This window comes from Balaenoptera ricei, chromosome 3 (genome assembly GCF_028023285.1).
Source record: "Balaenoptera ricei isolate mBalRic1 chromosome 3, mBalRic1.hap2, whole genome shotgun sequence".
Taxonomy (NCBI): Eukaryota; Metazoa; Chordata; class Mammalia; order Artiodactyla; family Balaenopteridae; genus Balaenoptera; species Balaenoptera ricei.
In genome coordinates this window covers 173,121,227-173,143,203 of record NC_082641.1, presented here as the reverse complement: position 1 = coordinate 173,143,203, position 21,977 = coordinate 173,121,227, and the positions used below count along the sequence as shown (strand labels likewise).

Below are 21,977 nucleotides of genomic sequence, written 5' to 3'. Positions count from 1 at the left end.
AGTGGAAGGATCTGAACAAAGATGCAGTCTCAGCCGGATCCTGCAGGGAGCTCTGGGGTGTGAATAGCGTCAGAGTTGTCTCCTACTTGAGGCAACAGGCTGGTCTTTTGCATTTCTGTGGTCAGTTATTGGGGGTGGGAGGTGGGGAAGCGATAGCCTCCCAGGTGGGGAGCTTTTGATAACCAAGGGCAATTCTATGAAAAGAGGAGCATCTGGGAGCCGTTAGCAGCAAATGCCCACAGCAGCTGGAGGGAGGGTCCACCAACAGCAAAGGAGATCTGGCCTGGGCATCAACTTCAGCCAGTGTCCAGAGCCTTAGCCACTCTGCCACATGCATCAGCCTTACATTTTGGACCTCTTGGAGTAACATAGTCTCCCTGTGGTCTCCACCCATCAGGAGGTGCTAATCGTGGGCCATGGGAAGTTCTTCTCATCAAGAAGCAAGACCCAAGCTATATGTTTGAATCCTCATTTTAACCATAGACTTTCCTAAACATACAGAACAGTGGTTACAAACAGAGGGTTTGACATCATTCCGACCTGGATTCAAATCCTGGCCCTGTTATTTATCATGCCCTAAGGTGAATCATGACATCCGCTGAGCTTTGCTTCCCACCTCTGTAAAGTGGGGATAATTTTACACGTGCGCCTGCCTCATGGGGTTGTTGCTAAAAGCCAATAAAATAATGTCTGGTTTCTCAGGGTTGGAACTAGGACATTGACCGCTTTCTCAGGCAGAGCTGCAACTAGCGTATATGGCGCCTTTGTATGAATTAGGAAAAGACGCCCTCTCTTGGTGGAAAGAAGTGAGAAAAAGTCACCCCGCTCTGGGTGAAAGCCACCCAACACCCAAGAACGGGGCTCAGAAAGCCATGAATTTCCACCTCTTTCTTGCCCAAAAGGTCATCAAATGGGACAGCCTATGTCCAATACTTTTAAAAATATTTTAAAGATAAAAAGTGGGGAATTCCCTGGCGGTCCAGTGGTTAGGACTCCGAGCTTTCACTGCCATGGTCCCGGGTTCAGTCCCTGCTTGGGGAACTAAGATCCCACAAGCCGCACGGCGCGGCCAAAACAAAACCAAAAAAAAAAAAAGTGCTCTAAAATATTAGGAGGACTGGTTCCTATTATTATAACGAGCAGCCTCTGTGTCTTCCATCTATCTTCCCTCACTCTCGCCCGGTCCCCAGCCTCCTGTGTGCTCTGGGTTCCCTCAGGAGGCATCTTGGGGGTGGGGTTTTGGGGTGCCTTCTCACGGGCCTGTGGGGCCTCTCTCTCTGTGTCTCCCCAGGTTTACAAGTCGTCCTGAAGTCGATCATGAAGGCAATGATCCCCCTGCTGCAGATCGGCCTCCTCCTCTTTTTTGCAATCCTTATTTTTGCAATCATAGGGTTAGAATTTTATATGGGAAAATTTCATACCACCTGCTTTGAAGAGGGCACAGGTAGGTCCGAGCAGCAGCGTATTTTTTTCCCAACCTTCCTCCCCTTTCTTTCTTCCCTTAGGGATAAGCTCCTGGAAGGGATCTACAGGGGTTTGCTTCTTTCTCCTGGAAGCTGGTAGAACCTCCTCCCGAAAGCACTGCAGGCAAGGCAGGGGGTGAGACAGTCCCCAAGATCTTGGTTGTCGCCGGGGCATTGCATTGGGGTCCCTGAGAAGCTGTCCCGGGGTGAGTGGTTTATTTGGGAAGTGATCCCAGGAAGCACCATCAGAGGAGTGGAGAAGTGAGACAGGGAAGGGAAAACATCTAGTAAAGGGGGGTGTTATCAAGTAGGTTACCATCTTGGGCAACCAGACCTCAGTTCCATTGGGCACCTCGGGGGAACAGTGTAGGTCACACTCAGAGCCATCCCACACGTGGGGCGAGGGAGCTGGCTACTTATCCACCAAATTCTATCCGACATTGGCAAGGACTGCCCCCTGGGAGGGCATTAAGGCCCTGGCACAGCTGGCTGCCCCGACACTGGGCTGGAGCACGTATCAAAGGTGTTTTCGGTGGGAGCATGTAGGGGCAAATGACAGCAGAATATAGGCGCGGTGCCCACAGCCTCTGCCTAGTTACCTTGCAGTGACCCCAGACCCTAGCGCATGCTGAGTTCTAAAGCCTCCTTACCCTGGAGGAAAGGGAGAGTCGAGGATGGCTCCTCCTGGTCTCCCCCAGAATGTGCCTTAAAGCCATCCCGCTGGGAGTCCTGGCACCAGCCAGTCAGAACCAGAGCGCAAGCAGGATCTTGGCTCATGAGCTCCCGGCACTATGCCAGTGTCAACCCCTTAGCTGCTGGATCGAGAAAGCAGGGTGGGCGCAGGAGAAAATCCAGGAGGGCCAGGAGGCACAGCCCTGGTGCTCATCTCTGAATCAGCAGCGGGGCAACTGCTGGGGATAGTGTCCCACGCTATCCACACACTCAAGGACCCAATAGCTTCCAGATACATCTTTGATTAAATCCCCTGCTATCCAAACCTAGCTGCTTGCTCTCTGACCAAGAACCAAATCAAATCAAATCGGAGGGAAGTCTGTATTTCAATATTTGGACCACGGGCCGCCTCAGTGTGGACCGGCTGAATGACAGCGCTAGTCGTGCGTCAAAGAAACTGTGAATTGAGACAGTAAAGCCCAAAGGGGAGCCCGTTGGGAAGGGAAAGAGATTTCAGGCCTGTCTTATTAGGAAGAAGATTCTGTCCTGGAGTGGTTTCCCATCCACCTTCTCTTCCCGATGACCCCCGGGTGGCAGAGCCCTCTCCCCAGACCTCCCAGAGGGCAGCAAAACCCAGTAAGGAAGGTTTATTCGAGATGCTTTTATTGCCTCCTTTTTCTTGCTCCCCCCACCCCCGTCTCCTTCTCTCCTGGGCTTGTGAAGTTTGCTCAATATGGGATGTCCTAATTATTTCTTTCCCCGATGAAGAAGGTGTTAATTGAGGCAGAGCTATTTCTGCTCCTGGCCTCGTCACCCAGGCGGAAGTGCTGGAGGGAGAGACACAGGGCAGGGCCCCTCGGAAAAATCAGCCGAAGGTAGAGAAACCAGGATTCCTGGATCCTAGGGTTTTTTGTTGTTGTTGTTGTTTTCTCTCTCTCTCTCTCCAGCAAAGGGGACAGAGGACTGGCTTGAGTCTGAATTGAGGTTTTAAGGGGACAGATGTGGGTGAGGCAACCGGAGGGTAGGAGGCCTTGATTTAGGAAGGATGACTGAAAAGCTCGCAATTAAAAATATAAGGCATGTGAGTAAGAGACAGATATAAACAGACACCCAGGCAGCAGGTTAATTTTAAAATATATTTATAATCAAATTCCTCAGACTCTCTGGATGGTTGCTTTTCTAGAAGCAGCCCTCAGAGTGTTTCGTGATGAGGGGGCAGGTGGGGGGTTGGGAGGAGCGGGTCGCAATCAAGCACACCACTAGGCAAAGCTGCTAAAGACAGACAGGTTTTCTCTTGCAGACAGGTTCTCCTTATCAGGAATATGGTTCCTGTGTGCCCAGCACCGCGCTAAACTCCCAGAGAAATGCCAAGGAAAAGTGGAAGTGCCCTGCTTTCTAAGAGCTTCCAAAATAGTTTGAGGAAACAAGACCCCCTTGTCTGCAACTAGTCCATAGCAATGCAGGTTGATGCTGCTTTTGTCTCCTCACCAAATGTGAATATTCGGGAGCTATTGTAGCCCCGAGGAAAGAAAGGGACCTGTGTTCACTGGGCTAACCCGGGGGCTGGGTGGGCGGGGGGGGGGGGGGGGGGGGGCGCACATTGGTGGATAGGTATTGAGCCAGACTTGGACACAAGGTGGAAATGGAGAAGGTTTTGGACAGAGGTGACCTTCTCAACAGACAATGGTTCTCATTCATTACAGGAGCCCATGGAATTTTCCCCCTTGCCCTGAGCCTTATGTTTAAAAGATTTTGCCTTCCCATCTGTATTCATTAAATAATAGCCCCCGTACCAAATCTGGCGTGAGTGGGGAAGGGGTTTCCCACAACTTAAAATAGTGGCCGATGTGTCATTGCTTCTTGAGTAGTGGGTGTCCCTTCTGAGATGGTAAATGTCATTTTGCATGACCTAGAGTTTCTACTTAACCGGAGTTTCAAAGGCCAATAAGATTCATGCATTCTATGTTGGTTTATTTCACTCTGTTGCTTACTAAGTGGAGGTTAAGAATGGGCTTCAAAGCCTGTATGTAGGCTATATATAACCTATATATAAATATATCACATTGAGATATATTTTTGTTTAGTGGGAGCTTGAGTTTACACACTCAGCTGTTTGATTTCTTGTCGGACAGTGTCACTCTCTGAAAACCTTCAAAAGTATCGTTCACTGAATAGAATCCCCTCATATCCGCGGCTCTGGTCCAATGGGGAAAAGCCTGGGATATTCTGTGCTCCCCTAACTCCGTGTTCTCATGAAGGCATCTCTCCTCGGTCTCCCCATCAACACCTTAGAATTCAGACCCGACCTTTATGGCCCAGCCCAACTTTGCCAGGAAGCTGTTTTGGGTTTCCAGCAAAAGGGACATCCATTGACATGTGTCTCTTTCCTTGTGGCATTTTCACAATCTGCCTCCTGCTATCTGGGGAGAAAGCTTAGCTACTGTGCCTAAGGGTGAGTACTGTGTGTACTGGCCTCCCTCACCCCCAGAACAGCTCCCTGAGCCCAGTACATCTCAAAAAAAAAATCAGTCAGGCTACAGAAGAATAACACAACCCAACTGACAAATTTGTGCTGATGGAAGTCTAGAGAACACTGCCCCCAACCACCTCAAAATGCACACAGCACAGTTACCAAAACTGACTGTATTTGGGACCTTAAAGTGCATGTCGACAGATTTCAAAGGACAGAGTAGTACAAAACATATCCTCTGACCACAGTGCAATTAAGCTGGAAATCAAAGTTTTTGGAAATTATGAGACATGCTTCTTATTTGTGGATGAAATGGTAGGATGTCTGAGATTTGCTTTAAGAATATTTTAGTGGCAAGGCAAAATATTTTAGTATGGGGAGGGGATGTGGATGAAACAAGATTAGCCCTGAGTTGATAAATGTTGAAATTGATGATAGGTACAGGGGAATTCATTATATTATCCTATTTTTGTAGATAAGTGACAAATTTTTAATGCTTCCTGGCTATCCATGAGTCAAAGGAGAAATAATAATGGAAATTGCTAAGTATTTTACTTGAACAATAATGATACTAATGCATGACAGAATTTGTGAGATGCAGTTAAAGCTGCACCTAAAGAGTAGTTTATAGCCTTAAGGAACGTTAATTCATCCCAAAAGTTTAGGAAAAGAACAAAAAAGGAACAATGCTTAGAGAAGAAATTAATGAAATGGAAAACCATGAATAGGTCAACAAAGCCAAACATTGGGCTTTTTGGAAAAAGACTGATAAATTCATCTCAATAGCCATTTTTCTTCAACAGCATTGAATCTTCGCTGGCTCCTGTTTCTCAGAGCTGGTTTTGCTGGCCCTTGCCCCTGATTTTTCTCCCCTTCCCTTTCATAGATGACATTCAGGGTGAGTCTCCAGCTCCGTGTGGGACAGAGGAACCTGCCCGCACCTGCCCCAATGGGACCAAATGCCAGCCCTACTGGGAAGGGCCCAACAATGGGATCACTCAGTTCGACAACATCCTATTTGCAGTGCTGACTGTTTTCCAGTGCATCACCATGGAAGGGTGGACTGACCTCCTCTACAACGTAAGTGATAAGGGGTCGTGGAGAGCCAGGACCAGCCAACTCCTGAGGCTGCAGTGGAGGGACCCTGAGCCGGGGAGGCCGCCGAAGGACAACTCAACACGGCCCCAGGAGAGCCGGCCTGAGGCTCAGTCCTTTGAGGATATGGGAGTGTTGTCCTCAGAACTCTTAAGTAGAGAAGGGCCCTCGGGAGATGGAGATCTAGAGGGCACACAGATGCTGAATAATTTTTAATTGCACAAGTTTTTAAATATAATTTTAGATTTTTGAATATGTAAAGGTTGTGTAAGTTAAAAACCAACATAGATGAGAGATAGAGAAATGTCCTTGAGCACCTATGCAAAGGGGCTCTGTGCTGGAGCCCTCACTGGCCCTCATCCAGCCATGCCCCTCCCTATGGGGCTGACAGGAAATGTCTACCAGGAGCTAGTGCCACCACCACTCCGCTTTCTAGATCACATTTTGGGTCATCTTAGATCCTAGAATTCCCTCCCCAAGCCCAGATTCCATGGACTTGCATGAGATTCTTCCATGGGTCTGTTCTCTGACTACACCACCCATTTGTATCCCCTGAGGGCCAAGGGTGTCCTTGGGGTGGCTCTTGGCACAGATGTGGCTGGAGTTTGGACGTGCAAGTTGGTGTGTCCATGCATGTGTGTGTGGAGCACCCCCTCCCCTGCCTCCAGGTGGCAGGCCATGGTCAAGGGGCAGGGAAGGCTGTCCCCGCCCCATAATCCAGTGCAGACATCCAGATTCTAAATTCCAGACTGACCTTCCAAGTGCTTATGAAGGTGTGTTTGTAAAGGAGACGCATACAGCATGTTTTATTCAGTGGCTTTTGAATATTTACACATATACGTGGGCCTCGGTTGGTACTCTTGTCCTAGGTCTTGAAAATGTTAAGTTCAGGTCAGAAGAGATGTACACGCCTACCTGCCCCCCGCCCCCCCGCTTCCGTCCTGCATAGCATCTCTAGGAACAGACAGCAGGTTTGAGAAGCTCAGGCTCTTTCTTGGCCCTGACCTGCAAAGAGCTTGGGCTAAAGGTTACACCCAATTGGCCAAAGCTTGCTTGGGCTCTAGGTTTTTTTCTTTTCTTTTTTTTTTATTCTATTTATTTATTTATTTATTTATTTATTTTTGGCTGCGTTGGGTCTTCGTTGCTGCACGCGGGCTTTCTCTAGTTGTGGCAAGCTAGAGCTACTCTTCGTTGCGGTGTGCAGGCTTCTCATTGCGGTGGCTTCCCTCGTTGCGGAGCACGGGCTCTAGGCACGTGGGCTTCAGTAGTTGTGGCTCACGGGCTCTAGAGCGCAGGCTTAGTAGTTGTGGCGCACGGGTTTAGCTGCTCTGCGGCATGTGGGATCTTCCCAGACCAGGGCTCGAACCCACGTCCCCTGCATTGGCAGGAGGATTCTTAACCACTGCGCCACCAAGGAAGTCCCTAGGTTTTTTTTCTTTACAAGGCTGTTGCAAGAGGAGGCTTCAGAGGGAAATGAACCCTCCTGGGAGTGAAACAGAGCTGGGAGACAGGAAGGTAAGGAAACTTAGGCAGAGAGTGGGGGTGGAGAACAGGAGCTAAGAAAAGTGTGAACATGGAAACAGGTTATATCATGGGGTTGGACATCCAGAAATAGGGTCCGAGGTTCATAGGAAGACAATGGAGATGAGCTCAGTGGTGGATGAGGAAGTGTGAGCAGGGACATGAATTTCCAGAGGGTTCTATAGTTGTAAGCACCATCATCTTAGGGGATATTTGCCCTGGAAGCTTAGAGCTGAATCACCTTGGGGGAAGCAAACTCAGGGGAAACAGTTGAGAGAACAGAGTCAGGCATCAGGCTGCTTGGGTTCCCCTCCCGACTCCACCACTTCCTTGCTGTGCAACCTTGGACAAGTCACTTGGGCTCTCTGTGCCTCCATTTCCATGTGTGCAAAATGAGGAGAAGCACAGTCCTACCTCACAGGGCACAAGGACTGAGGGAGGTGAATATATGTGAAGCATTTAGAACAGTGCATGGTCCAAATTTGTAGGCCAAATTTTCCACCCCAAAGGGCACTCCTTTTAAAAATGTAAATGAATTTTTCATTGTGAAAACTCCAGCAGCACCTGAAGAAGTGGAGTGAGCCATTGGGTCCCACTTTATTTGCCACTCTCACCCCACTGGTAACTGCCACTAACTCAGAGTAGCCTTCTAGAACTTTCCATGCACTTACATCCCACAGTCATGCTTTGGGTGGAAACCCAGGGAGCAGGGATTTGAGCCTGATGTGAGCCTAGAGCAGTGATAAAGTACCACAAACCGGGTGGCTTAAAACAACAGACACTTATTACCTCACAGTACGGAGGCCAGAAGGTGTCAGCAGGGCCAGGCTCCCTCCAAAGGCTCTCGGGGAGGATACTTCCTTGCCTCTTCCAGCTTCTGGTGGCCGCCAGCAATCCTGGGCATTCTTTGGCTTATAGATTCTCTGTTGTCCACTCGAATACCCCATCTTCACATGGCCGTCTTCTTATAAGGACACTGGTCGTATTGGCTTAGGGCCCACCCTACTCCAGTACAACGTCATCTTAACTAATTACATCTGCAACAACCCCATTTCTAAATAAGGTCACATTCTGAGGTCCTGGAAGTTAGGACTTCAACAGATCGTGGTGGGGCAGGGGTGGTGGGGACATAATTCAATTCATAACATCTCCCAAATGAAGTGCTTGCACCTGAACCCTTGTCTGGGGCTTCCTAAATTAAGACAACCTCCCCCCACCCTGAAACGCAACCACTAGGACAACTCATTGCTAAGGGCAGGGGCTAAGTGGCATCCTTGAGTTTCTGCTGACGAGGACAGAGCTATTGCTTTTCCAGACTCATTTGGGTCCTGCCCTTGTGCTCTGCCATTTGCCAGGCCTGCCCTAGGACTCCCTTAGCTCCATCCAGCCACAGGTAGGCCAGTGTCTGGACTATCTGTCCTTTATGCTTGTGCTAGAGCCAAGCCCGTGGGCATGACCTCACCATCCGCTATCAGGTGAGATCCATGGGAAGAGTCCAGAAGCACCTGCTCCAAGCATCTTAGAATCCACAGGCACAGATGCCAGATGGATGTTGTCCACCTGGGTGGGCAGTGCTTTATGATCCCAACATCTCATTTCTTTTCTCAGTATCATTGAAATCCATTTGTTTATTCCATAATTACTTATTGAGTGCCTACTGTGTGCCAGGAAATGATCAGGTGATCAGGGACAACACAATGAAGACAACAGACAAAAATCCCCATCCTTGTAGGGGAGACAGATGTGACCAATAAACATTATAAATAATAAACTACTCAGAAGGTGGAAGATAGACATTAAGCAAATACATAATGTGGGACGTGGTGACATGACCTGTGTCATCCTATGAGGACAACAGCAGCAGAAAAGGACAGGTGTTGGGGTGTGGGGGCTAGTTTAGGTCAGGCAATGAGGGAATGCTCCTCAGAGGAGGTGACATTCCCACAGAGACTGAGAGAGCCAGGCAGATGTTTGGGGGAAGAACGTTCTTGGCAAAGGGAACAGCAGCTCGCCTACACGGTGTGCTGGGGCCCCGTCCAGGTTTTTCCCTTTTCAATTTGTCTCTTTTCTTTCCCACTTGGCTTCCTGGTTAAAGTGCCTTTTAGAAAAAGCCTAACCTTAACTAATCAGCACCCCTGTCGAAGATTTATATCGGGATGTGCACCCCAGCGTTATTTGTAAAAATAGAACAAAACTGGAAGCAACTGGTTAAATACCGTATGGTCCCTCCATATGAGGGAGTATCATGTCATTAAAAATCATCTGTTGGGAGAATATTTAAGGATGCGGGGAAATGCTCACCATATAATGACAAGTGGGGGGGGGAACTGATTCTAAAAAAAGAATCAAGGTGAGATAAGCCTTATGTCTTAGTCAGCTCAGGCTGACAGTACAAAACACCATAGACTGGGCAGCTTAGACAGCAGAAATGTACTTTCTCACAGTTCTGGAGGCTGGAAGTCTGAGATCAGGGTGCCAGTATGGTCTGGTTCTGGTGAGGGCTCTCTTCCTGGCTTGCAGACGGCTGCCTTCTCACTGTGTCCTCACATGGTGAGGGCAGAGAGAGAGAGAGCAAGCTCTCTGGGATTAGTGACTTCTACAAGGACAGTAATCTCATCATGCGGGCCCCACTCTCATGACCTCCTGTAACCCTAATCACCTCCCAAAGGCCCCATCTCCAAATGCCATTACATCGGGGATTAGGGCTTCAACACATGAATTGGGTTGGAGAAGGGACACAATTCAGTCCATAGAACCTTATAATCTCAAGTGTGTAATTTTGAAAATATAAGGAAAAAAGACTGGAGTCTGCTGTACCAAAATGGCCTTTAGGTAGTGGGATTTGGGAATCTTTATTTTCTTTTTTTTTTTTTTTATTAAAGAACTCTTTTTTTTTTTTTAATTTTTATTTATTTATTTATGGCTGTGTTAGGTCTCCGTTTCTGCGCGAGGGCTTTCTCTAGTTGCAGCAAGTGGGGGCCACTCTTCATCACAGTGCGCGGGCCTCTCACTATCGCGGCCTCTCCCGTTGCGGAGCACAGGCTCCAGACCCGCAGGCTCAGTAATTGTGGCTCATGGGCCTAGTTGCTCCGCGGCATGTGGGATCTTCCCAGACCAGGGCTTGAACCCGTGTCCCCTGCACTGGCAGGCAGATTCTCAACCACTGCGCCACCAGGGAAGCCCGGGAATCTTTATTTTCTTGATACTTCTCTATATTGTCAAAATATTCTACAATGAGCAGTTTGCTTCTATCCTCTTTTTTTAAATTGAAGGATAGTTGATTTACAATATTGCATTAGTTTCAGATGTATAGCATAGTAATTCAGTTATTTTTTTGCAGATTATATTCCATTTTAGGTTATTACAAACTATTGAATACAATTCCCTGTGCTATACAGTAAATCCTTGTTGCTTATCTATTTTATGTATAGTAGTTTCATAATTTACTTTTATGATCAGGGAGTGCATTTAAACTTGTCTTGCTAAGAGTTTAGGAGGAAAAAGATTTTTGGTTACTCGTAGACCAGGAGATGGGGAGGAAGGACAGGAAAAAGAGCATTTTCTGGATGCCCATTGTATGCCGGGTGTTTTTATCTTATATTACCTGTCCAGAGAGAGTCCACGTCAAAATAAATAAATGACTTATTGATTGACATAACAATAATAAATGGTCATTTTATTGCTTTATTATTAAATAAACAAAATAAGTGAAGAAGAGACAAATCTTCCTTACAAAAGAATTCCATTTAATATATATAGACAGTCCCCCTCCAGGAATGGAGTTTAATCTTTCCCCCACCCCCAATTTGAGGATGGGCTGGACTTAGTGACTCGCTTCTAAAGAATAGCGTAAGGAAAGGACATATATCATTTCACAGTGGAGAAACCTAGAAGACACCACCTTAACCAAGTGACAAATTTTGACATCCCAGTGGATGTGTGATCATAGGATCTTTGATTTGATATGATGAGGAGGGAACCTCACCTCCGGGGTTTTCTTCTCAAAGACCCATAACCCCATAATCGTAGGCAAAACATGAGACAAACCCAGATTGGAGGGCATTCTGCAGGATATCTGAGCAGTTCTCTTCAAGACTGTCAAGGTCATGACAAACAAGGAAAGACTGAGAAACTGACCCAGACCAGAGGAACCTAAAGAGGCGTGAGGACTAAATGAAATGGTGGATCCTGGATGGGATCCTGAAAAGGGGGCAAACCCAAATAAAGTCTATAAATAACTGGTGAAGGAGAGATTACTGTCACCCATTTTACAAATAAGACTCTGGTTGAGAAAATTGCCGGAGGTTGCCAGACAGGAAATGGCAGTACCAGCCTGCGAGCTCTGCATTCCTCTTCCCTGTGCTCTGAGCTGAACCCAGAGAAATAGATATTGGGGAGGAAGGGGAGAGAGGTGGAGGGTTGAGAGAGGGCAAAGGAGGGAGGGAGAGAGGAAGGGCGGAAGGGAAGGAGGGCAGTTAATTTTCAAAGGAGGAATTTCTTTAAACTCTCACTAAGTCTGGGGCAGAAAGATGGAAGATTGGGAGCAAAGAGAATCCACCTGAAAGAATTTTAAACCTTGTTGAGCCACAGACCCCTTTGTCAGTGTAATGATTTTTAAAGTCTAATAAATTAAAAGACTGGAGATGATGAAGGAAGCCAAATGTACTGAAATTGTTATAAAAATATTGTTAAAAACAGATTGGTAATGTCGTTTTAGTGTTTATAACACATTGCCAACAGGACCTGGCAATGAGTCAGATAACCCCCATAATTTCATGGGAGTGTTGAAGCTAAAAGATTTTGTGGGATATCTGTGAACTACATGTGATTTCTGTGGGTGAGGGGCATCACCGGTTCTGCCCACACTGTTGCAGTTTGCTGCCTCCCCTCATAATGGAAGATAATGCCCCACTTTCTGGTGGAAATTAGGGAAAGTGAAGGATTAACTTTTTTCCATGCAAATTCACAGACTCCCCAAGGATTCCCACCCCAGTTGAGCCTGAGGGAATCTCGCAGTGACTTCTGTGGTTGCTTGGCTAGGAAAACCCTCCGAGGAGGTGATAGCTTAGCAAGTAACTGAAATTCTTGCTGTCCGTGCTGGCTCAGCCCCCACCACAAGTTACCCAATCCAAAATGTCAAGAGTGCCACTGTGGAGAAAACCTGCTCTAGAAGACCAGGAATCCTTGAAGATGGGGCATTGAGGCATCCCTGGGCATGGTGGACCTGCCCACATTAGGATTTTGTAGTGGGGTGAGTGCTTATCCAAGCCCAAAGACTGCAAAGGCAAGTATATTGAAATTCTGTGCCAAAAGTGTGGTCCGAGTCACGTCTAACTGCTATAAAATGAACCTCAGTCAACATAGCCGATCTCTACCCTTGTCCTGGACCTCTGAAGGACCCAGAGGGCTCCTGTGCCCATCCCTGGACCTTCCTGGGGCCCACGTTGGATCTGGGCAGCCTTCTGGAATCCTAATGGGCTATCAGCTATTTCCTCTGTACCGCACTATTCTGGGTGTTTCTCTGTGCACCAGCCCGTTGACTCCTTGATGGTAACCCTCTAAGGTAGAGCCTTAAATAGTCCCATTTTACAGATGAGGAAACTGAGGGCCAAGGCCACACACAAGGAGTTAAGGTTGGAATCCAGCTCTGACTCAACACCAGTTCCCTCAGAATCTGCTATTTGCTACCTCCCATGGCAAACAGGATGGAGGACTGGCTCTCTGAGCTCAAGGGGGCGGCATGGGGAAGCCCAGGAGGGCTGCACTGGAGCCATTTGCTGGAGACAAAAGTTGGTGGCTCTGTGTATTGCTTGAGCAACAGGCAGCCTTATTTCACAGGGACCCCCTCACCATATGTGCATGCGTGACTCAAAAACAAAAAAAAAAAATCAGAAATCACCTCCACCCCACACAGACGACATACCCAACATGCTTCTCACCGAATGAGCCAAAGCAGCCTGGGGGTGCAGTGTGGGCGATGGGACTTGCCCTCTCTTAGTTGCTACCAGGGTGGGGAGAGGAAGAGTCTGGGGCCCTGGCAGGACCTGTACATCTTGAGTTAACTTTTTACCATTCTCTGAGAGCCTACTGCATCCCTACATCTTCTTTGCATCATTAACTGATCCATAAAACAACCTCATGAGGGGAAATATTTTTAGGTCCATCTTCCAGATGAGGAAACTGAGGCTCACAGGGATGCAGTGACCTGCCAAGATCCCCTAGTCAAGGGTAGTGAAGTCAGGATTTGAACCCAGCACTGGGCACTAACTGTTACACTCCCTCCCTCTCTCTATGACTCTCCTCTTCTGGTTTTTTTCCCCCTCTCTGTCTTTGCCTCTCTTAATTCTTGGTCTCTCTGTCTCTCTCTGTTTCTTCCTGTCTCTCTCTCTTTCTCTCTCCTCCTTTCCTTTCTTCGCCTCTTTATTCCTCTCTCTCCCCCACCTCTCTGTGCTTTTCTCTGTGTGTTTCTCTTACTCTCTATTTCTATTCCTCACTTAATGTCAATTAAGAAAGTGGTAAAACTGTGCTTAGTTGATGATTATAAATGCAAGTCCCTTGACAAATGGTCACTATTGGTTGAAACTGATCTTTGACCTAAGCCCTTGTATAATTCATAGATGTTTATTTTGGCCAACATCAAAGCATCAGATCTGGGGGACTTTAGATCACGCATTCATTCAACAAACATTCATTGAATGTGTACTGCATGCAGGTAACGTTCTAGGCACCAAGGATATGCAGCAAATGGAAGAGACAAAAAAATCCCTGTTTGGGGGGAGTTGACATTTTGTTGGGAGAAGCAGGCAGCCAACAAGATAATTAAGAAAATTTTATATATGTGGCAGAATCTTAAATATTTTAGGCTTTGTGGGCCATGCAGTCTCTGTCACAACTACTCAATCTGCTTTCGTCGCACAAAAGCAGCCACAGGGGAGATACATAATGAATGGGCATGGCTGTGTGCCAATAAACGTTAATGTACAAAAACAGGTGGCACGCATGGGTGGTGGTTTGTCAACTCCTGTGTAAGAGGGTGATGAAAGCTCAGGTGAAAAATAAAGCAGTTAGAGGGGTTGTGGATCCTCAAGGTGAGAGGTTGAAGTTCTTCTAATAAGACCTGAAAAAGGTGAGGGAGAGCCATGTAGGTATGTCAGGGAAGAGAGACCCAGGTGCACAGGACAGCCAGTGCAAAGGCCCTGAGGCAGCGGTGGTTCTGGCATTTGTGAGGAGCCAGGCAGCCCATGTGGCTGGAACTGAGGGACTGAGGGTGAGCAAGGGAGCTGAAGAGGCCAGGGGAGGTGACAGGAGACCTCAGAGGCAGAAAGACCATATAATTCGTTGCCCAAACCAGGACAGTTTTGAGAGTGAATGGGGAAAGGAGAACTCAAAAAAGAATTAACAGGCGTCGCATAATTTAATAACAGGTACAAACTGGGACAGACATACAACCTCCCTCATGGCCACTGTGGGGCTTTGGCTCTTTCACAGTCAAATCCACCCCATTTTTATCCCTTATGCTGGGGAGTTGGGTGTTCTCTGGAGCTGAGGTTTGTTGTTTTTTTTACATCATCTATACTTTTTCTGACTGAACCATGCTCGAAAAATTAGAGGAAAATAAGCCATAAAACAGAAGGCACTTAAGGATTTTACTGGGACTCAGCCATTCATTTGTTTGATGAGTATTGAGCGCTTGCTAAGCACCAGGCATCATGCTAGGTACCAACAGTGAGAGGGTGAATCAGTATTTTCCCTCTCCTTTAAGGCTCTCATGGGCCAATTGTTATAAACAGAAAATACTATGGTAAGTGCAGTGAAGGAGTGAGGTAGAAAAAAAAAATCTGTCGGATACAAACCAGAATGGTGGGTCTAGCCCCAGCTGTGCCATCCGCACCCTGTGTGAGCCAGGCAAATCATCTCCCTCAGCCTCAGTTTCCCCATCCACTGGAGATTCTGAGAATCAAGGGGTGTTTTGTCAGCTCAAACGGGCTCTACTAAAGTGACCGTTGTTGTCCCACCTGCCTCTTCGTTTCCCAGGGAAACAGCCTGATCATTGGGACTTGGGATAAATACATTTCCCTGTCATTGTTATTATTTAAACAATCCGCCCACAGGGACTTCAAATGCAAATGCATATATTGACAAAATGATTCAGAAAGCAAAACATGCTTGGAAGTGAATGAGAGTTCTGTCTGTGCTGTGAGGAGGGGCAAGCCCTTTTGGCTGGAAGGCTTCTCTGAGAGGGGGCACAGTAGAATGAAAGGCTGAGTGATGAGAGGGAATCAACCAAGTCAAGATCTAGGAGAAACTGTCTCCAGGCAGAGGCTCAGAGGACAACCAGCTCATTGTAATCTTGAACATTAATTTCTCTGTCAGACATACAGGAAACATTCTTTTCCCCCATCTGCCTCCTGAGAGCCATATAGAAGTCAATGAGAAAGTGATATTTGAGAGAAGTCTAAAGGAGATAAAGGAGTGAACCAAGGAAATATCAGGGTGTATCAATCAGAAAATCTAGGTTATGCTGCAGTAACAAACATTCTCCAACATCACTGTGATTTTAACAACAAATGTCTTTTCTGGTACATGTCCAGTGCAGGTTGGCAGTGAGGAAGAAGGGAGCTATACTCAGCAGAGTCACTTGGGACCTAGCTAATGGAGCAACCAGCACCTAGAGCATTACCAGTTGGTATTCCAAAAGGAAAGAGAGCCCTGGAGGGTCCCACACTGGCAGTTCAATGCTCTGGTCCAAAAGTGACTTAGGTATTTCCACTCACTCCTCATTGGCCAGCACTCATCATATGGCCCTCAGCCAACCACAGGGAGACAGGGACGGGCCATCTTGCCGTATCTCAGGACATATTTAGTGACAGCACTAATGAAGAATGGCGTTTCAGGCAGTGGAACTCTTTGAGCCTTGGGAAGAAAGACAAGGCTATCTTGTGAGTGTATCTTTCTGGTGTTAATGACTTTGACAAGCAAGCAGTTTCCCTCCTCCCCACACCCAGACTCATGAGCACACCCACGCTTAACCTGAACTGCCAAAGGAGGTAAGACCCAGGATGGGAGGTTTGTGTCCCCCACATTCTGTGCTATCACAGAACGGCCAAGGAAGCTCCAGTCTTTCGGCTTGGGAAATATATTTCCCATTTTTCTCCTGAGCAAACCCCAGGAAAGCCCACCTACTAATCAAAAACTGCACCCAACCCTCTGCCAGCTTCTTGTCTGTGAGTTGTTGGATCCACAGCATGGAATTGAGTCATCTGGGCTAGATTGGAAAGAGAACGAGCATCTCTAAAATCAGGCAGCAGAACCCTAGTCCCCAGGGAGGGAAAAGCAAGACAAGGGAGGAAGAAGGAGAGAGGAGGGAGAAGGGAGCACAGCTTGGGGTGGAGGATGTGGGCTGTGTGGGGAGGCACCTCTCATTCAGTCATTCAACAAACATTTATTGGACACTGCGTGCATGTCTGGCATTGTGACAGGGAATACAGCAGTGGGAAAAAAGCACAGTGTCCCTGCCCCATATGGAATTGACAGTGGGGAGACAGACAATGAGCAGGAGAAATAAGTATAGAGGAGGAGATGCACTAAGGGAAAAATAGAGCAGGAAATGAGATTAGAAATGAAGGTGCAACTGTAAAAGGCCATCAGGGAAACCCTGCCCGAGAAAGTGACCTTTGAGCAGAGATCTGAAGGAGGTGAGGGGAGCCATGTAGGAAATTGGGGGAAGAGCATTCCAGGCAGAGGAAGCAATAGGTGCAAAGGCCCTGAGGTGGGACTGTACTTGGTGCGTTTGAGGAGCTACAGGAAGGCCATGTGGCTGGAGTGATCCAGGGGGAGAATGACAGGAGAGCAGAGCCTGGAAGTGATGGGGTCAGGAGGTGGCACCTCTGCCATTTAGTAGCTCAGTTACTGTGTTCTTTGTCTGTGGCCGACATCACCAAGTACCACAGCTGATGGCTTAAAACAACAAAAATGTATTCTCTCACAGTTCTAGAGGCCAGAGTCCAAAATCAAGGTGTCAGCAGGGCTCTACTCCCTCTGAGACTCTGGGTGGAATTCTTTCTTGCCTCTTCCTGACTTCTGGTGGTGACTGTCAGCCCTCAGCATTCCTTGACTTGCAGCTGTGTCCCTCCAGTCTCTGCCTCCGTTGTCACATGGCTGTCCTCTCCCCTGTGTGTCCCTGTCTTCACCTGTTATTTCTTCTTCTTAAAAGGACACCAGTCATAGTGGACTAGGGCCCACGATCATGACCTCTTCTTAAGTTGATGGCAGCTGCAAAGACCCTGTTTCCAAATAGGGTCCCATTGAAAGGTACTGGAGGTTAGGATTTCAACATATCTTTTTTTGGGGGGGGGGGTGGGGGGTGTTGTGCCATGCAGCATGTGGGATCATAGTTCCCTGACCAGGGATTGAACCTGTGCCCCTTGCATTGAGAGCACGGAGTCTTAACCACTGGACCTCCAGCGAAGTCCCTCAACATATCTTTTAGGGGGATACAATGCAGCCCACGACAGGGACCTTGGGCATGGGACTTTACCTCTGTGTGCCTTAGTTTCCTCACCCGGGAAGATGGGGAGGATTACATACCACCTTTTGTGAGAGGATTAAATGAGCTCAAGTAGGCTGAGGACCTGGCACTGTGAGTGTCTTTTAGGCCGGGCAGCATCATGGGGCCAGGTGGTTCTAAGCGTATCAGGGAGCTGGGGCGTGGGCAGATCCTGGGGTGGAGGGTCTGCCTTGGTACCAAGGGCCTCAGCCATTTCTCCCCGTTCAGTCCTGCCCCTCGCCCCCCGCCCACCCACTGCTCCGTCTCCATCCCAAACCTGCTTCCTGAGATAGCCAGACTTTTTTCTTCTGTTGGCCGGTGCCGGCTGTCTCTCCCTGGGCTATAGTTAACCCTAAGAAATGGTGACGAAAAGGCCTCAGCCACAGCAGCAGCAGCAGAGGGGGAAGCACAAAGCCAGTCCTGCCTTCTCTCCACCCCTGTTCTGCTGACCCTTTTCTTTCTTCCAGAACCTTCAAGAAGCAAAGCATTGGGAAAAAAAAAAAAAGAAGCAAAGCATTGGAACTCTGTTAGAACAAGGGTGTGAGCAGGGGACTGGCATATTCTTTGTCCCCTGAACCTGTCTGTGTCCATCATGGAAGTTGGCTTTTTTGGTTTGTTTGTTTTCTTTTCTTTTTTTTTAAATTATTGTGGTAAAATAAACATAACCTAACACTTACCATCTAAACCATTTTTAGCTGTCCAGTTCATTGGCATTAAGTGCATTCACTTTGATGTGCAGCTGTCACCACCATCCGTCTCCAGAACTTTTTCATCTTGCAAAACTGTTAACTCTGTCCCTGTTAAACACTAACCCTCCATCCCCCTCCCCCAGCCCCTGCCCACCGTTCTACTTTCTGTCTCTGTGAACTTGACAACTCTGGGAACCTCATATAAGTGGAATCATACAGTTTTCGTCCTTTTGTGTTTGGCTTATTTCATTTAGCATAATGTCCTCAAGGTTCATCCATGTTGTAGCATGTGTCAGAATTTCCTTGCTGGGCTTCCCTGGTGGCGCAGTGGTTAAGAATCCGCCTGCCAATGAAGGGGACGCAGGTTTGAGCCCTGGTCTGGGAAGATCCCACATGCCACGGAGCAACTAAGCCCGCGTGCCTAGAGCCCGCAACAAGAGAAGCCCGCTCTCTGCAACTAGAGAAAGCCCGCGCAGCAACGAAGACCCAACACATACGAAAATAAATAAATAAATAAAGCAAATGCAGGAAATATATATACATAAAAAAAAAAGAATTTCCTTGCTTTTTAAGGTAAAGTTGACTTTCTTTAAAAAAAAAAAAAAACAACTTTTTTTTGGTTCAAGTAAAATACACATACAGGACACTTCACAGATCACATGTGATGAATTTTTACAAACTGAACACACATGTGTAACCAGCACCCATATCAGGAAACAGAACCTTCTCAGCCCCAGAAGGTCCCCCTCTTGTTCCCTCCAGAGTCACTACCCTCCCCAAAGGATACTCCATCTGGGCCTCAAACATCATCAACTCATTTACCTGTTTTTGTATTTTGCATGAATGGAATCTTACGTATATGGTCTTTTCTGTCTGGCTTCTTTTGCTTGATGCCAAGTCTGTAAAGTTTCATGTGGTGGATAGCAGTCATTCATTGCACAATATTCCATTTATTTATCTTCCCTCCTGTTGAGAAGGATTCGGTTTGTTTCCAGTTTGGAGCTGTTACGAAGATCACCACTATGAACATTCTTGCATGTGTCTTTGGCATACACAGGTTCACATTTCTGTTGGATAACATCCCAGGAATGGAATGTTCATGACATAGTGAAGGTGCATGATTTAATTTTAGTAGAAATTCCCAACCCATTTTTCAAAGTGGTTGTACCATGTATTATGGATTGAATTGTGTCCCTTCCAAAATGCACATGTTGAAGCCCTAACACCTAGTACCTCAGAATGTGACTTTATTTGGAAATGGGGTCATTGCAGGAGTAATTAGTGAAGATAAGGTCATTAGGATGGGCCCTAATCCAATATGACTGGTGTCCCTATAGAAAGGGGAAATTTGGACACAGAGACAGACATGCACTCAGGAAGAAAGTCATGTGTTGATGAAGGCAGAAATCAGGGTGATGCATCCACAAGCCAAAGAACCACCAAAGATTGTCAGCAAACCCCCAGATACCAGGGGAGAGGCGTATTCTCCCTCAGAGCCTCCGGAAGGAACCAACACTGCTGCTACCCTGATCTTGGTGTTCTAGCCTCCAGAACTGTGAACCAATAAATTTCTGTTGTTTTAAACCACCCACTTGGTGGTTCCTTATTACAGCAGCCAAAAGAAACTCATACACCATGTTACCCTGCCATTAGCAGCATGCGACAGTTCCAGTTCCTCCACAGATTCACAGCACCAGTGTCAGTCGTTCTCATTTTAGCCTTTCTGCAGGGCAGCAGTAGCACTGAAAGTGCTTTTAAAGGTGAGCTTTTAAAGCCACATTTGGGGCCCCCCCCCCCCACATTCTCAGATGCCATAGAGCTGATGAACCACCAGAAGGCTTCCCCAGCACAGAGATTAAGTCTACAGGCTCTGGGTCCTGGCCACCTGGTTCAAATCCCATGTCCACCACTGTCTAGCTCTGTGACCTCATGCTGGCAATTTTGTCTTTCTGGGCCTTAGTTTCCTCAGTGCATGACAATAACATAGGGACATCATGGGAATTAAACGAGTAAATAAGCCAATGTAGGTAATATGCTTAGAGGAATGTCTGGCACAAATAAGTACTCTTTAAGTGCTGGGGTTTTTTTTTCTTTCTTTCTTTCTCTGTTCTTGATTTTCTTCCCCTCCTCTCACTTATTGGCACAGTGTTCTGTTCTCCCAGAGAAGAATGTTCTATTTGTGGACTTCTTCCCCTTGAAAATTGATCTGGGCATTTCTGGGAATTTTTCTGTGGTTGACATTGAGGCTGCAGGCAATAGAGGAGGGAGACACTTAAGGAAAAGGTTCACGGCCCTGCCATCTGGCTTGGTGATTTAACCTGATTATCAGACCCTGCCATCATGACTGTTTGGGGGAGAAGGGAGGGAACTGGGGGTTCATTTCTACATTTCAATGAGCTTTTTTTCCTTCTCCTCCTGGAGTTTGATCTGTGGAGTCCTCCTGAGTTTCATGCTGGTTTCTGGTCCTGTGAGGACTACATGATTAGGAGGGGGCTTTGTCCTTCTAGTGGTACCTCTGGAGTCTCCCCCACTGGTTGATCCTGTGCTCTCTTTCCCTCTCTGGGCTACCAGAGCTCTAGGACTCCACAGGCCAAGGACATTCGAGGACAGAGTCCCAGGAGAACAAGAGCTCCCCCTTCCTTCACCTGTCAGGTCATACCTGAGTCCCACTCAGTGCTCACCTGCTTTCCTTCCTCACCCCCCCATAGAGCAACGATGCCTCAGGGAACACTTGGAACTGGTTGTACTTCATCCCCCTCATCATCATCGGCTCCTTTTTTATGCTGAACCTCGTGCTGGGTGTGCTGTCTGGGTAAGTGTCTGCTACTCCCCCCATCCCACTCCCCCTCACCATCTTTTTCCCAGGAAGAGGCCATCATTCTCCAGGCAGAGAATAGGCCTCTTCTCTTGCTTTGGGTTATTAGACAGTTATCAGCAAGCCATGTACAGGTGCATAAGTTGTGCACTGCTGGAGGCACCCAGTGAAGGGACGCATGGGAGGTGAAATCCAGCCCAGCCTTCACTCACCAAGCTGTGCCGCTGGCACTGAGCTACCTCCACCCAGGGGGCGGGAAGCCTCTTTGTAATTTAGACCTCTCACTTGGAAGGTTTTCTCAAAATTTTCAGGCCCACCACCCAAAACACAAGAAAAGTCTATAGAGCTTTAATTTCTATAATTTACATTTTTTTAAAGAAACAATTGGTTGGGTTTCCCCCCTCCCCTATTTTCCAAATATAAAATCGTAGCATACAATCAACCATGCATTTTCATGACACACATTGTCCCCTACCCCCAAGATTGTTTTTCTGGCTTAATCATAAGTGAGTTTCATTTTTCTCTCTCATTTTGGTACCTCCATGGTGCCATGATGGACCCCAGCGTCTTCTAGCTTTCCACTCTGACATCCTTATTGGAGGCTTTCAATCTCATGGATGCTTCATGGTCTCAGGATAGCTGCTTCATGCTCACAAGATAGCCATCTCACATTCCAAACAGGAAGAGGAAGAAGGGAAACTGGAAA

At 47.3% G+C, this 21,977-nt stretch overlaps 1 protein-coding gene across 1 annotated transcript in view; it reads left to right on the top strand.

The window, feature by feature from the left end:
• The window catches only part of CACNA1A (calcium voltage-gated channel subunit alpha1 A), a 236,845-nt gene that overhangs the window by 111,155 nt on the left and 103,713 nt on the right, over window positions 1–21,977 (top strand). Inside the window, exons 5-7 of the mRNA XM_059918274.1 lie at window positions 1,292–1,444; window positions 5,492–5,685; window positions 21,165–21,268. Coding sequence (XP_059774257.1) covers window positions 1,292–1,444; window positions 5,492–5,685; window positions 21,165–21,268 — 451 coding nt within the window. The remainder of the gene's footprint in view (window positions 1–1,291; window positions 1,445–5,491; window positions 5,686–21,164; window positions 21,269–21,977) is intronic.